The sequence below is a fragment of the Zootoca vivipara genome, chromosome 8, assembly GCF_963506605.1.
Source record: "Zootoca vivipara chromosome 8, rZooViv1.1, whole genome shotgun sequence".
NCBI lineage: Eukaryota > Metazoa > Chordata > Lepidosauria > Squamata > Lacertidae > Zootoca > Zootoca vivipara.
Window position 1 is genome coordinate 41,622,752 of NC_083283.1, and position 14,986 is coordinate 41,637,737.

The window sequence follows — 14,986 nt, forward strand, 5'->3', positions numbered from 1 at the left end:
GCTTTGTCATGCTGGCCACATGACCTGGAAGCTATACGCCGGCTCCCTCGGCCAATCATGCGAGATGAGCGCGCAACCCCAGAGTCGGTCACGACTGGACCTAATGGTCAGGGGTCCCTTTACCTTTACCTTTACCACTGGTCATGGCTTAAGGATGACATGACTAGTTTTCCTTTGGATTGCGGCTCTAGGTAGCTGGTTTCCTACAACAGGTCCTGTCCTTGTTTACCCAGAAGTAATCCTACTTGTTCAGCTTCCTAAGCAAGTGTGTGTACAGGACAGCATTCCTAGTACAGAAGTAGGGCTTCCCCATTGCTGAGTATGGAAAAGGATATAACTTTACATTTGCAGATCTTTCATTACCCTCTTTTGTACACACAGCTTTTTAAAAAGACTCATACAAATATATTTAGTGTTTACTTTTACTTTTATTTTATTGGCTCTTGTGGCAGCTTATAAAAATAAAAAAGTCAAAGAGAGGAATGCAAATAATATGTGCATTATGGTTCCTGATAATCAAGGAGCAAGTTTTTTGTCTGTTTTTGGTTACAATTGGACACAATTTTGAATCAAGATGGCAGACTGAACATTTAAAAATCACATTGAAATGTTACACTGATTTCAAAATAGCGCCAATTTCCCCCCCCCCTTTTCTTATAATTCCTGAGCAACTACAGGTAGTTTTAGCTAGTAAAACCATACATGATCTGTGTATGTCATCACTACATTGATAAATTGTTGTTATGCCAACATTTCCTTTAAACAACAGACAAGAGGACCTTCCATGAAAACCTGAATTTAGAGAAAAGTATCATTTTGCCTAATGTTAACAGATTTTACAATTTTTTAAAAAATCAGAATCTGTGTTTTTCAGAATTGTTTTGTAACATGAATACCTGGAGCATGAGAAAGAAGTATTTTCTTGTCTGGGCCATTTGGGCTCCACTTTGGTAAGGGCTGTGCCATGCTGCAAATGCCTCTAAATAACCATAGCAGCAGATTTATAGTTGTTCCTCATCCCTTACGAATAAGTCATTATTAAATTACGCAGGCCCATAGGAGCCTCGCAGTACATACCTATATATGTCTACTCAGAAGTAATTTATAACTCAATTTCAAGGGGGCTTATTCTCTACTAAGTGGGTCTAGGATTGCAGCCTTAGGCATTTTTGCAAAGTGAAATAAGTTTTCCGCTTGCATCAGATCCTGGAGCTCTTTTGCTGGGCCACCCTTCCCCATTCACTGCTATATGTCAAAAGCTTGTCAAGCCCCTTCACTAGCTTTATTCTCATAGTCTCCCAGAAAGGTTACCCTGATGAGGTTCCAGTTGGCCCTCAACTGCAGCTCTGCAACATAAAGAATGTAAGTTTATTTATTTTTTTAATGAAGGCTGGGATTCTCTGGATTCTAACAAGCGCCTACGGGATATACAGCAAGTTGCTTTCCCTAATTTATGCAATTTGGAAAGTGGAACATTAATGCAATTTGGAGAGTGGTGCATGAGTAGTCACGGATGCTTTCTTAATAATTGCATTTATCTATTGCTTCTGAAGGAGCAGCACAGCAGGTATATTATTATTATTATGTTCTCCTGATTTCAAAACTGAGGCTAAGAGAGATCAATGCAATCCTATGAATGGTCTCAGAACTACTCCCTATTTAGGATATGAGCCTAAGACTACTTAGTTCATGGCTGAGGGAGGGTTTGAAGTGGAGACTTTTGGGTTTGCAGCTCACACTCTGACCCAGATCTAGATGTTTGACCAAGATCTAGAACTGACTTCTGTACTGTAGTTATTTTGGGAAGGAGTGGGGGTGGATTTCAAAATAGCTATGGATGGCACTGGGAGCTCTAATTCTGAAGGGCAACATGGCATACAGCACCATCAGCTTGCATGTGCCAATATTAGAAACTCGGAGACAGCTCTCTGAAACAGATGGACTTTTAAAATGGATGTCTGCATGCTGAGATAAGGTCAGAAATAATGAGCTGGTTCTGAACGGAGGCTATGTATTAGCAGCTTAAAATGCAGCAAGACCATTTCCCCCAGTGTATCTCAGGTTTGCACACTGTTGTACACACCAGAGAGGGGGCAGGGATGTCTCCACCCAATGCACATTACCTGTGTAGTTTCCCCACCCTCGCAACCCCCTAATTGCTTTTCACTTCTATTTCAGTGGTTCCGAAACTCCCACTCCCCCCCCCCCAAAATTGCTGAGTGTCTTGATGAACCATAGAAATGATTCCCCCCCCCCCACCGAGTGTTATAACAGTTGTAATTCCATTGAATTCAAATTGTAAAAAGACCTCTTTGGAGGTCTTTAAGCGGAGGCTTGACAGCCATCTGTCAGGAATGCTTTGATGGTGTTTCCTGCTTGGCAGGGGGTTGGACTGGATGGCCCTTGTGGTCTCTTCCAACTCTATGATTCTATGAAAATATAAGATATAAGCAATACAAATACAATTAAACATAATACATATTTGCTGTGATGGATTTTCCAGCTTTCATTTTCAATCACAAATCCACAGACATGTCAAGAACCACCCAAATAAAGCTCATGGACTAACATACATAGTTATGGAACCCCTGACCTATTCCATTTCAGCAGGCCAGTAATATATGGGATATTAATTAGGCTATTTATTTGTGATCACATCATTCTCCCTTTAAATCTATGTTTGGCAGAACAACCTAAAAAAGTGTGCCAATTTTTGTTCTTGTTAAAGCTGTGTATTATGAGACAATTGTAACCCTGAATAATAACGACATATGTTAGTCATGCCTAATAAAATGTAGCTTGGGTTGCAAAATGGAACATCTTTCCTTTTTAAGGAAATTGTAGGAACAATCTGGTTTCAGTTATCTTCATAAAGGACTTGAGCAAAAATACAGAATAATTGTAATTAGGAGATGCACGGAACGATTATTTTTAAAAAATGATTAAATATCCCGCACTCATAGCAATATTTAATAAGATTTCTGTTGGTCTGAGATGAGAGGGTAGGATCATGGATAATACAAAACAAATATCCTTAGCATAACAATGGAGCCAGTTACAAAGCATTGAGCCCCCTAAGCAATTTTGTATATACAACATTGCATTAAGCAGCAGGAGGTTGCAAACTGTTGTGATGTGAGCAGCACATGTCATGTTAATAGCATGCACAATAAGATGCACCACAGGGTGGTCCAGTGTGTGGCCAAAGGGGCACATGCGGCTCTCAGTGCCTTTTTTTAGTGGCCCTCAGCAAAATTTGGCAACCCCCCCCCCCCAGGTCTTTGTGCTGCCTTCCCAAAGCTGGGAAAGTGCTAAGTAGGCTTTTGGATGGAGGCAAGAGGACTAGGACCCTGTCAGAGCCCTCAAGCCTGCTTCCCAAAGCCCAGAGCCTCACTTTTACTCAGTTTTTGGAAGGCAGGACGAGGGCAGGGGAAGCATCAAATGTTGTTGAGGGCCACAAAAAAGGTATCAAGGGCTGCATGTGTGCTGGACTACCCTGGTCTAGGCAATGGCTCTTGGCCTAAGCACCATGATCAGCATCCAAAAAGAATGGGCTGGGATGCAAGAGATACAACTAAGTGAAGGTACTCTCTTTGCAAACAAGTGGGCCTTACACCCCTCCTCACCTAGCTGTAGATAAAGAACAATAGCTGGTGTTTTGGGTGAGCTGTGCTAGAAGCAGGCAGAAGCTAGAGAGACAGAACCATGCTTGATTTATGCTGGAATCCAAAGCCGTGACTAATGGGGAAGCAATACCATTTGGGGTGTTAATGCTGTGAGTCCTTTCACCTTAGGTTTAGGTTGCTTATAATTCTAAATAAACCATATATTCTAAAGACACCACAGTCTCCACTTTCCCTCATTCCAAGGAAACCAAACCCTGGCTAAGCTCTTGAAACCCCTGGAATCTCTCACCATTTGGAGACTTGGGCAGCATGTAACATTAACAATATACTGTAAAGCTTACCAGAAACAACTCTTCTCCAACTTCTAGCTGTGCTGTAACTTCGGAAGTCAGGAGAGGGACACTCTGGCTTGTTTGTTCTTTGCAAATGACATGTGGAAACAGCTGTGGATGAAAAAGTCTGGCTAAATTAAAAAATAGTATTATAGCTAGAGGGGTTGCGGGATCCACATGTTGTTTGACTCCCAACTACCTTCAGCCCCAGTCAGCATGCCCAATGGCCAGGGGTGATGAGAGGACCCACAATATATGGAGGGCCACAGGATTCCCAGTCTATGTAGTGCACATCTGAGAAATAGATTCTGGAACAAGTTCTTAATAGTAATTATTATTCTCAAAAAAATTCCCTACTCCGTTATATTTTCCCCAGCTCACTTAAAGCTCACTAATTTTTCACGAAGAAAGCTTCAAAATATACATTCTCCAAATCTGATAAACGGCAATGAGAAATGCCCCATTTATTTTTGTACACTTTTGATCAGGTCCCAACAAGTACTCCTGAAAGCCTTTCAGATAAGAGAAGTCTGATAGATCATCATGCTTAAAACTGCCTTGTGTTCTCAAGGGTGCTTGACTTCTTGTTTGTCTTTGGCAATGAACAGGGGAGAGCATGCAAAATGAATTTAGTTGGAGCATGACACTACTCATTTTCAGCAAGATGTTTATTATGCTTGTCTTCCTTTTTCTGGAGAGATGCACTGTGTGTGAAAGTGAGGATTCATGTGACTTGATTTTGAACTTGTTATTAATCTTATCCAGATGGTCAACTGAGAGAGGTTTGCAAAAAGGTTATATATATATAAGAACCAGGAGACACTGACCATGAAAGCCAGAAAAAATATGGCATGAATATTTAGTTGTTCAAAACTTGGGAATTAACTGTGACAGTTAGAGGCTATAAGTGCTAGAAATTGTGCTAAGGGCATGGAAACTAGCTATTTCCTAAATTCCAGTAGTCATGATTCTTGTGATTGCTGTAATTTGATCTGCCATGTAATGATTTTGCAGTCTTGCTAAATTAAAGAGAGGTCCTTCAGTGGAGTTGTGTTGATTTATATCACAATTGTATGTTGTATTTTCCACATTTTTTTGGCCCAACGAAAGGAAAAACACTCAAAAGGAATGTTGCAAAGAGACACATCCTGGTACAAATGTATGCATCAATTGAAAAATTGATACATACACACATAGCCCTATTTGGTATTCATACCAATAAACAATCGTGTGGAGTAGGGGATACTAAATCCAGCTCTTCCGCCTGAATTAGCTCAGTGCTAGCACATATTCTCTAACAGAGCTACATGTGTAACAACAACTATAAACACAGCACCTATCTCCATTGGCCGGTTATTCATCCACCTAGGAATATGCCCACAGAAGTGTCCTTTGTGAGCATATACCTCCTAACTTGATCAGGCACCAGTGTCCAGAAGGGCCGAAAGAGAAAATCTTATGCAGAAATAAGCAAACAAAAAACAAAACACACAACCCCCCCCTCAAACCCAAACCCAAAGCTTTCTGATCTACAGGTGGCCCTTCATCAGATACTTTGTGTGTATCTTGAATATAAGTTCTGGGATCCTCATAGGCTGTGTACACACTACTACACCTTTAAAGTAGATTCAAGACACTTCCCCACCCCCTTTAAGAATTCTGGGCACTCTAGTTCACCTGTCACATAGTTACAATTCCCAGCAACAAACTACATTGCCCAAAATTCTTTGAGGCATAGGTAGGAGCCAACTCCCAGGAGCCAAGGGAGCTCTGCTCTACCAATAAAATATCTGAGGGGGTTCCCCCCCCCAAAGTTGATGGACATTGCCATTGAAATGGTGGGCATGCATTGCATCGTGTGATCCGTTATGGATGGTAAGGGTTACCTGGGCCCCCCAATGTTTTGTTCTAGTTGGCACCCCTGCTTTGAGGTGAAGGATGTGCTTCAAATGTGCTTTGTGTTGTGTACACAGCCATAAGCAGCAGATCAGGCAGCAATGCTGTTTTTCGTGGGGGAACATGTGAACCTTCACAGTCTGAAGGGGCATTGCTGAGGCACGGATTACCAGCTCAATAGCTGGATCTGATCTGTATTCGTCACTACAGATTATTTATTTATTTAGGACAGCTCATGGTTATATACATATTCCTAATTTATAATACTTACAAGCAACAACCACTCAGTCACATAGCAGACTAACGAACGCAGGGACTAAACCTAGCAACAAGCCTACATGCTAACTCTGTCCTCATATGTACCCAGAAAACTCTGCTACAGGATCTAGTAATATCTGCTACAACACTGATTATTCACTTTCAGATGGAATACATGCTATCACCTGCCAGCCTGCATTAAACAGAATACAAAGATACAAGTCAAAAGTGTAAGACACAAATCTGACAATGTAAATGCTAATATCAAGAAAGCATGGTGAGACGATTTCAGCATCCCAGTACACACCAAAACTGACCTGAAAGTTGCCAATTTTTTAAACAAAGGATTTTCAGAGGGAGATTCTGGCACGGAATGGCTGAATTTAAGCGTATTAAGTACTTTGGCAAAATATTAACAATATTTATTTAAGATTATTATTATTACATATATATCCAACCTTCCCTCCAAGGAGCTCAAAGTGCTTCTCCCCATTTTCTCATCACAACAGCCCTGTGAAGTAGGTTATTCTTGCCTAATGCCATCATGTGGTGGTAGTGGGATTTATTTGGGAAACAATGGATCCTGGGCTGGCTCAGCCCTACCCATTCCCTGACTCCAGAAACCCCTGACTTCATATCAACTTAGCTTTGTAGCCAATTGAAACAAACAGCCCATAATTTATATAAATTCCACTATTCATGCAACAAGGAAGGGTGAGAAATCACAGTGAAAGTGTCATAATTCAGCGCCATGTAGAGATGGAAAGAGTGATTCTTAAATCTGACAAGATTATCTTATTGTTTCTTCAGTGTTCTATTGTGGCCACTTCACATAAGATTAATTTCCTTCAGTGAAGACACTTCTATGTAGGAAACTGCAAGAATCGTAGGTGAAGATTGATCACAGGTGACAAATCCATGTGCATCTATTTCATTATACACACTGTGCTATGTGTGTGGTAAAATACCTGCCAGATATTTAATGCAGGGTGAAGCAGACCCCAGCCTTCTAGTGCTCCGAGGAGCACAAAATGCTATTAATAGAAACACTGCTTCTGAATAGATGTGGATAAAAGCTGAATGAATTGGCTACCAGGAAAGGCCTTGCCTCTTTCATGTTAAGGAAGGTTGTATTTTCTCTCCTCCCACTCGCGAATTTAAAGGTTGCCTTCCGGTTCTTGCATTACTTTTATCCACAACGTGTACTCTGCTGGAGGAACATTTCAGGCAGGCACGTGGAGCCACCTGTCACTCGTGTCGGACTGTGGTTGCTGAGTGAACGTCACAGCCTATGAAGTCAAGGCACATGCTCACCTCAACCTACATTTCTCCTCATGGATAATTAATAAGTGTTCTTAGTAGAAAAAAAGTTATTTATACCCTGCATCTCACTTGCATGTCAGTGAAATCTCACGTGTAGGCAATTATGGGATACTGTCATGAGCACCCAGAGATGTCTGCTCTCAGTGGAAATAAAAGCCTTCAGGAATTTGCTTTCTTTTTTTAGCACTCCGCTAGGGACTAGCTGATGATATCCAATTGCAAAGCTCACGTGGCGTTGGGAAGTACGAAGGATGTTGCAGATGAGAAACTTTAGAGCCGTGTTTAGAATAAATGAGTGCATCTTGTCTGATGGTTCTCTTTCCAGGTTTTCAAGGAATAGGTTGTATATAGGGCTGATGTGGCCTCAGTGGCTAGAAATGTCCTTTACCAGCTGTGCCTCGTATGACAGCTGCAACTGTTCCTGGACTGAGAGAGCTTGACCGCAGTAGTTCAGGAACTGCTGACTTCAATGCCATTGCCATTATCAGAGAACAAGGGAGGTGTTCATGGTGAGTCCTGGCACCTCTTTAAAAAAAGGGGGTGGTGGAGGAAAAATGGCACTGCGCATTACCATCCCTTTTGAACATAGCTGTCAAGTTCTCCCTTTTTAAAAGGGAAATTCCCTTATGCTGAATAGGCTTCCTCGATAGAAAAGGGAAAAGTTGACAGCTATGCTTTTGAATGAACTTACAGGGCCTTACAAAAGTGAGTGCTGCCATACACAGATCCCAATAGATAAAACCTCTGATTTCTTCAATGAAAAACAGATCCCCCTGCTCAAAATTCCAGAATGTCTATTATCTCCTCTTAGTGCAGAGTAGCCAGAGGACCTTGGATTGCAGAACTGTCTGTGTCAGTTTCTATCTCCCTCCTGTCCTGTCGCATCATTTCTTACGGTTGCATTTCTTATTAGCAGCACAAGATTAAGGAGGGCTGCATATTACAAAAATGATTATCAAACTATATGGATCTGATCTTCATTTGTACGTGCTGACAATAATATTGCTTTGATAAATGCAGATTACTGCAAGTTTTCAAAGGTAAAACAAAACATATTGTTATTTATAAAACTTTGGAGTACACTACAGTATGTTAAAATGGTGACATCTAGTGGTAGTATAAAATATTAGCAATGCTTCCAAACCTAGCTGCCCAGTTTCTGTGATGTTTCAGTCTGTTCTTCCCTCTCCTAATTAGAAAAGGTAGATTGATCAGATTGACATCTTAAAAACTGCTTACCCCTCTTCAAGTATTCAAAATGGGGTTAATTAAACACATGACAGGAAAGCAGTGGGAATGAGCGAGTTAATTCTTGTCTAGCATTAGGGGTAGGGTTGCCAGACTCCATAGAGGACAGGGCTTCAGTGCCTTTAATTGCCCTACTCTCTTTTGAGTCTGGAAACCATAAAGAGAAACCAGCAGACCCTTTGCTTGGAAATTAAACAAAGGGTCTGCTGGTTTCTCTTTAAGGTTTCCAGACTCAAAAGAGAGCAGGGCAATTAAAGGCACAGAAGTCCTGTCCTCTATTTAGTCTGGCAACCCTAGTTAGGGGCCTGTCTTCAGTGGGGAAACTTTTCTATCTGTGGGGGATCCATACACATTTTCTGTTGTTGATTATAGTCATGCTTAGGCATTCACCTGCACACATATGGTGTTACAATAGAAATGAGAGCAAAGGCACTCATGCAAGTCCTATCTCCAACATCCTTGGGCACACAAAGTGCTTGTCAGGCCTTTGTGTATTTACCACTAAGATATGAAAAGGGGTTTGAATCTGTTGAATCTCCCTGAAATCAAAACCCTGATAGCACAGGGTCACTTCTTATGGGAAAAGTAAAAAAAAAGTATGACAAGTGGGGTGCCACAGGGTTCTGTCCTGCACCCACTGTTGTTCAGCTTCTTTATAAATGAAATAATTGAAGGGATGTTCATCAAATTTGCAGGTGACAGCAAACTGGAAGGGGTAGCTAATACCTTTTGAAGACAGAAATAGGATTCAAGGTGACATTAGCAGACTGGAGAAGTGAGTCAAAAGTAACCAAATGAATTTCAATATGGACAAATACAAGGTTCGGCACTTAGGCTGGAAAAATCAGCGAGCGGCAAAAATATAAGATGGGGGAAATCTGGCTTGCCAGTGGTATATGTGAAAACCTTCTGGTTTTCCATTGCATCCTCGCCAGTCAGTGAGCTTTGCATACTCATGCATACTGAGTAGGCCTATGCTTAGTCCTCACCTTCTAAGGTTTTCTTTTCCCCATTCCTTTTTTTTAAAGTTGCTTTTAGTGCCTCTGCAAAATCTTGTGCCGGGACCTGCTTCCAGGCTCCCCACAGGCATCTGGTTCGCCAATGTGAGAACGGGATGCTGGACTAAGGGCTGATCCAAGCAGAGCTCTCCCTTCGTCCCCGGTTCCGCATTAGCCCGGGTAGCGGGCCGGCGCGCGCTTCCTTCCTCGCTTCCAACCCGCGTGAGCGGCGCGCGCTCCTCCCCATCACCCCCGCCGCCCCCCGCGCGACACGGAGTTCTGCAGTTCCCCTTCGTCACGCCGTGGAGCTCCCCCCCCCCCGCGCGCCCCCGCCCCGCACTTTCCCTCCACCGCCGCAGTCCGAGAGAGACCTGCTCGTGGGAGGAGGCGGGCGGGCCTCGGGAAAAGGGCAAGAGCAACAAGCCGAGCGGAGAGAAAGCGGCTAGGGATGCCCGTACGGCAACCTCTCCCAGCCTGCGGCAGGATGGCGAGGCGGGCAGCGTCGGCCAAGGAACCAGCAGCGGGGGTTTCCGGTGGGCTGAGAGGACCCAAACGGCAGCAGCTTCCCCTCGGGAGGTGTTACTGAAACAACCCTCCTTCCCGCCCCACAGGGGGAGCGCCAAGTTCGGACTACAGGGAGGTGGGGGCGGCCTAAAGGGACCCAACGACACCCCCCTCCCCACTTCTCTCGGCGTCTCTCACCTGCGCCATGAAGCACCGCCCCTTCACGGCTGTGGGCGCTCGCCCTTTCCCTTGACGCCTCCCCTTGGGGTGGCGCGCGCTGCCCCCCTTCCCGCCTTCCGCGGCGTTCTATGCCCCCCCCCCCCGCCGCCGCGCCGGACCTTCGAATGCCGGACCTCCTCTCCGTCCCCAGGTTGGCCCATCCTATGTGGGATAACCTCGCCCCGCTGACCATGCCTGGGAGTCCGTCCCCGCTGATGGGGCTTCCTGCTCTCCTGAGGCCTCGCTCTTGGCTTCGCGGTCTGTCTTAGCAGCTGGTTTGGCTTGGCATCCAGTCCGTGGGCAGCCTGTTTTTTATTTATTTTTTTATTTTTGTGGGGGTGGGGTTTGCACCTTCAAGCCTGGGAAGCGCAGCCGCCACTTGCAGCCTGGGGGAGGGAGGGGGGTGGCCTGCCTCTCTGCCCCGGAATAGGAGGATGTCTCTTTTCACGAAGGCGCTGAGAGTCTCCAACCGCTCGATCTTCGTCTTCCTCTTCTTCTTTTCCTTCTCCTCCTCTTGCCTGTATTTCATTTATGTGGCTCCCGGAATAGGTAAGAAGGGATCCCCGGCTTGCGTTTTTTCAAGGTCGGTGGGTGGGATTAAAGGGCATGTCATTCCAAAACGGCTCCAAGGATTCACTAGGGACTTGGTTCATTCATACATGTGCACATGGGCGTACCCAGGATCAAAACTAGGGGGGGGCAAGGGGAGGGTCCAAGGCACGGAAGGGGAGGGGCCACAAAGTGGGCGGGAACAGCGAACTCGCGCTCCGCCGGGCTGTGCCCCTCCCTAGAAGCAGGGCTGGTGGGCGGAGGCGGAGCCCAGCGGAGCGCGAGTTCAGCGTTCCCGCCCGCCGCGCCGCGCTCCCTGGTTCCCCGCCGCGCTTGGCCTTGCCTGAGGGCGCGCCGGGGAGCTGGAGGGAGGGTGCGGCGCGGTGCGGCGGGAATGGCGAACTCGCGCTCCGCCGGGCTGTGCTCCGCCTCTGCCCACCAGCCCTGCTTCTAGAGTAGGGCAGCTGCCCTAACTTGCCGAATGGTGGGTACGCCCTTGCATGTGCACATCGTTTTGTTTTTGTTTTCTCTCCTCACATGCGATGATTTGGAGCTGAACTGGATGTTCTCCATTGAGAAAACATTGTGTTTGAAATTGTACTAGGAGCCGATGATCAAAAAGTCTATGTTGTTTGATCCTGTGGTGGCTGATCTCACACTTGCAAGTCATTATTACCTGATGCTGCAGGTATTGAGTGAGAAATGCACAAGTGTGAACTCATGAATTGACTTGTTACACTCATGCAGTTTCATTGTGTTGGATGAATGACAAAGCATATTGTGGTCAAACATACCTGTGTGTACACAGTCAATAAATGCGTTTTGGAAGTACATATGTTTTCAAAGGGATGGATTGTTCTTGTCCTTATGTTGTGAGAGATGCACACTTGTCTGTAATGATAACATGCTATTACAGGAGTTGGGCTTTTAACAAAAGAAAATACCAGTTTTACCTGCATTCCGTTTGGTTATTCTTGTTGGTGATGAAATCAGATCCTATCTTCTGCTCATTATCACACTTGAATATGTAAGACTTGGGAGTGTGTTGGACAGTGCTTGTGACATAGTTTCTAATGAGAACAGCCCATGCAAATATGCTGAGAGAGCTTTGGATAATTTTACATTTTATTTCTATAAAGCCTGAATGCTTCTCAGCCTTTCCACACAAATACTCTATAGCAGTCATTTATAAACAATTCCTCCTACCAAAAATATTGTGGCCACACCTACTACATTAATCCACTTGTAGATGATTTGAAAACTTCACTTGGTCCACATTGCAACAGCAGTATTACTGGGTGGAGTTCCATTTAGATCTCACACAACTCCTGTTTTAAAACAGCTGCACTGGTTGCCATTTCACTTCTGGGCTCAATTCAAGGTACAGTCGTACCTTGGTTGTTGAATGCCTTGGAACTCATACATTTCGACTCCTGAATGATCGAAAACCGGAAGTGAGTGTTGTGGTTTTGGGAAGCTGAACGTTCAGCACGGCTTCTGATTGGTCTGCAGCCAATCAGAAGCCACGCCTTGGTTTTTGAATGGTTCTGGGAGTCAAACGGACTCCTGGAATGCATTCTGCTCGAGAACCAAGGTACGACGGTACTCTCATTAGTTCCTAAATTCCTAAATCAGGGACGGTGCATCCTGTTTCACTACTTGAGGTGAAATGGGAAGTACCACTTCGCCTTGCTGCTGCTGCTGCTCCTGGCACCACCTACCTGGCTCCTGCTGCCCTATCTGCTCTGCTGCCACCATGCGCCCTGCCTCATCTGCCACGGGCGGAGAAATGGCACTGCCATCAGTACCGATTTGGGACAAGATCACAATAATTTTGGGAAAGATCTTGCCCAAAATGGCTTCAATTTTCCCCCAATTCAGCACCGATGGTGGAAGTGGCAGGGCAGGGAGTGCTGCCTGGGAAGCTTCTGCCGCCTGAAGCAGTGGCTTCACCTGCCCTGCCTGGGCCAGCTCTGCCCTAAATGACTTGGGCACCAAATATCTGAAAGATCACATCCATCCCTACAGACCCCCTTCAGGTGTTAAGATCAGGTGAGGGGCCATATTGGTTCTGGGTGTAGTATCCCAAGAGAGGACATTCTCTGTAGCAGCGCCTAAGTTGTGGAACTGTCCACAGAGGTGCATCCAGCATCTTGTATAGCTTTTGGTGAGTGCTGAAGGCATACCTGTTTAACCTGGCTTTTGACATATTAGATGAGGGTCTTTTTAAAGAGGGGGTGCACCACTCTCTCCTTAAAGGGAATTGCTTTCTCTCCCTTCTCCAATGAAGTACAGTATTTGTCACTCCCTGGATCCACCCTGTCAATCCCCTAAGGCAGTGGTGGCCAAACTTGGGTCTCCAGCTGTTTTGGGACTACCATTCCCAGCATCCCTGACCACTGGTCCTGTTAGCTAGGGATGATGGGAGTTGTAGTTCAAAAACAGCTGGACACCCAAGTTTGGCCAACACTGCCCTAAGGCTAGCTCTAAGAAGCTAAGATGGGCCACCTTCTTGCAGTACAGTAATCTAAACTGATCCAGCATAGATGGAACTGACAGTGCTCTAGATGCCTCCATTGGACTGGCTCCAACTCTGACATTCAGGTTTTAACTCTAGTCACCAATCCTCCTGTGTCATCACAGATAGGTACCTAAAATACCAAGGTGATCAACATGCCAAACAGTAATGGCAAGGGCATTCATGAGAGATTGTTTTGGTGGTTCTATTTCTCATCATTCTACAGTGAGACAAGAGCCTTGAAAGGGGCACCAGCCATGTCAATCAGAAAATCCCCCAGGGCACTCAGGAATCCATCTGGTTTCATTGGACTCTGAGGGTGAACTAACCCTTGTGGAGTGGAGTTACTACATTTAGCCCAACTAGAGAATGATCCACCCATGACAACAGACTTACAGCAAGCCCCCAACCTGCTCTGTGGCAAGGCTAGGTTGAGAGTATGTCCACCCACATTTGTTGGACCACTGATGCAGTGAGACAGCCCCATGGTTGTCACAGAGGCCATGTTGTCCTTAGCTGGACCATTTGAAGCAGCCTTAGCCTGAATATTAAGTTTCCCACCACCCACCACAAAAGGGTTCCGCAGCACCACATGTCAGACAAGCGCTGCCAGTTCAGTTAGGAAGGTTGAAGAACAGTGGGGTGGATGGCATACAAAAAATACCCCCTCTCTCTGGCCGAACACCACAAATTAGACTACAGACCTGCAGTAGAGGATAACAAACGTCAGGAGAACATCCACTAGTTGACACTAACAAAAATTAAAAAATGGACATAAACTACCTTCAAATAGAAGTGATTACTTCAGACCTAAATTTGTTTCCAATTTGAATCCAGACCTAAATTTGTTTCCATGTTTACATTCAGGATAATAATGATGGATTACAGGAGATCTAAAATGACATGGACCAAACTTACACATGTCCAACTAGTTTATGTGATATTTTGCATTCTTGATACTAGCATTGACATTTCAGCTAGCCGAAAACACAGTTTGAGTTCTTCTTACAATTTATGTTACAACAAAGGCTGCTTTGGGTAAATAATATTTTTATGTACAGTTGGGCCTGATTCATATCCAGCTTTGCATGGTTGTCCTGTGGCATGCCAGTAGCCACATAAATCAAGCAACAATATGTTTTTTTCTCTTGGGAAGAGATAATGCATAAGAAGGAATCATGACAGTGGGTTGGCAAACTTATTATGCAGGTTTCCTATAAGCATCTGGTTGACCACTGTGAGAGCAGGATGCCAGACTAGATGGACCCTTTGGCCTGATCCAGCAGGCTCTTTTCATATTCTCATGCTTCCTCATTATAATGCCACTGTTGTATTATGATACAGGGGCATGCAGAAGCACATCTGATGGTATGACTCTCTTCTCTTCTTGCATATATATTATTTGACAGAATGTGCCAGCATTGTCAATGCTGGCTGCATCCATCACTTGTTAAAACAGAGAGATGCTAGGTGTCAGGCTTATAAGTAATTCCTCCTTCTTCCTCCCTCCCTTTG

The 14,986-nt window shown here is 44.8% G+C and overlaps 1 protein-coding gene and 1 long non-coding RNA gene across 3 annotated transcripts in view; one reads left to right on the forward strand and one right to left on the reverse strand.

Annotated features, from left to right (window-relative positions):
- LOC118090013 (uncharacterized) lies at positions 1-10,639 on the reverse strand. Its single transcript, XR_009558023.1, has 3 exons — positions 10,539-10,639; positions 3,968-4,069; positions 1-2,429 (listed from the first exon to the last, which is right to left on the reverse strand). It is a non-coding gene; the product is annotated as an uncharacterized LOC118090013 (long non-coding RNA).
- B4GALT6 (beta-1,4-galactosyltransferase 6) overlaps positions 10,572-14,986 on the forward strand; it is an 18,295-nt gene continuing 13,880 nt past the window's right edge. Inside the window, exon 1 of one of the 2 annotated variants that reach the window (XM_060277863.1) lies at positions 10,572-10,953. In XM_060277863.1, the coding sequence (XP_060133846.1) occupies positions 10,839-10,953 (115 nt within the window). In that variant the 5' untranslated portion in view covers positions 10,572-10,838. The remainder of the gene's footprint in view (positions 10,954-14,986) is intronic. The other variant, XM_035125282.2, reaches the window with a different exon arrangement.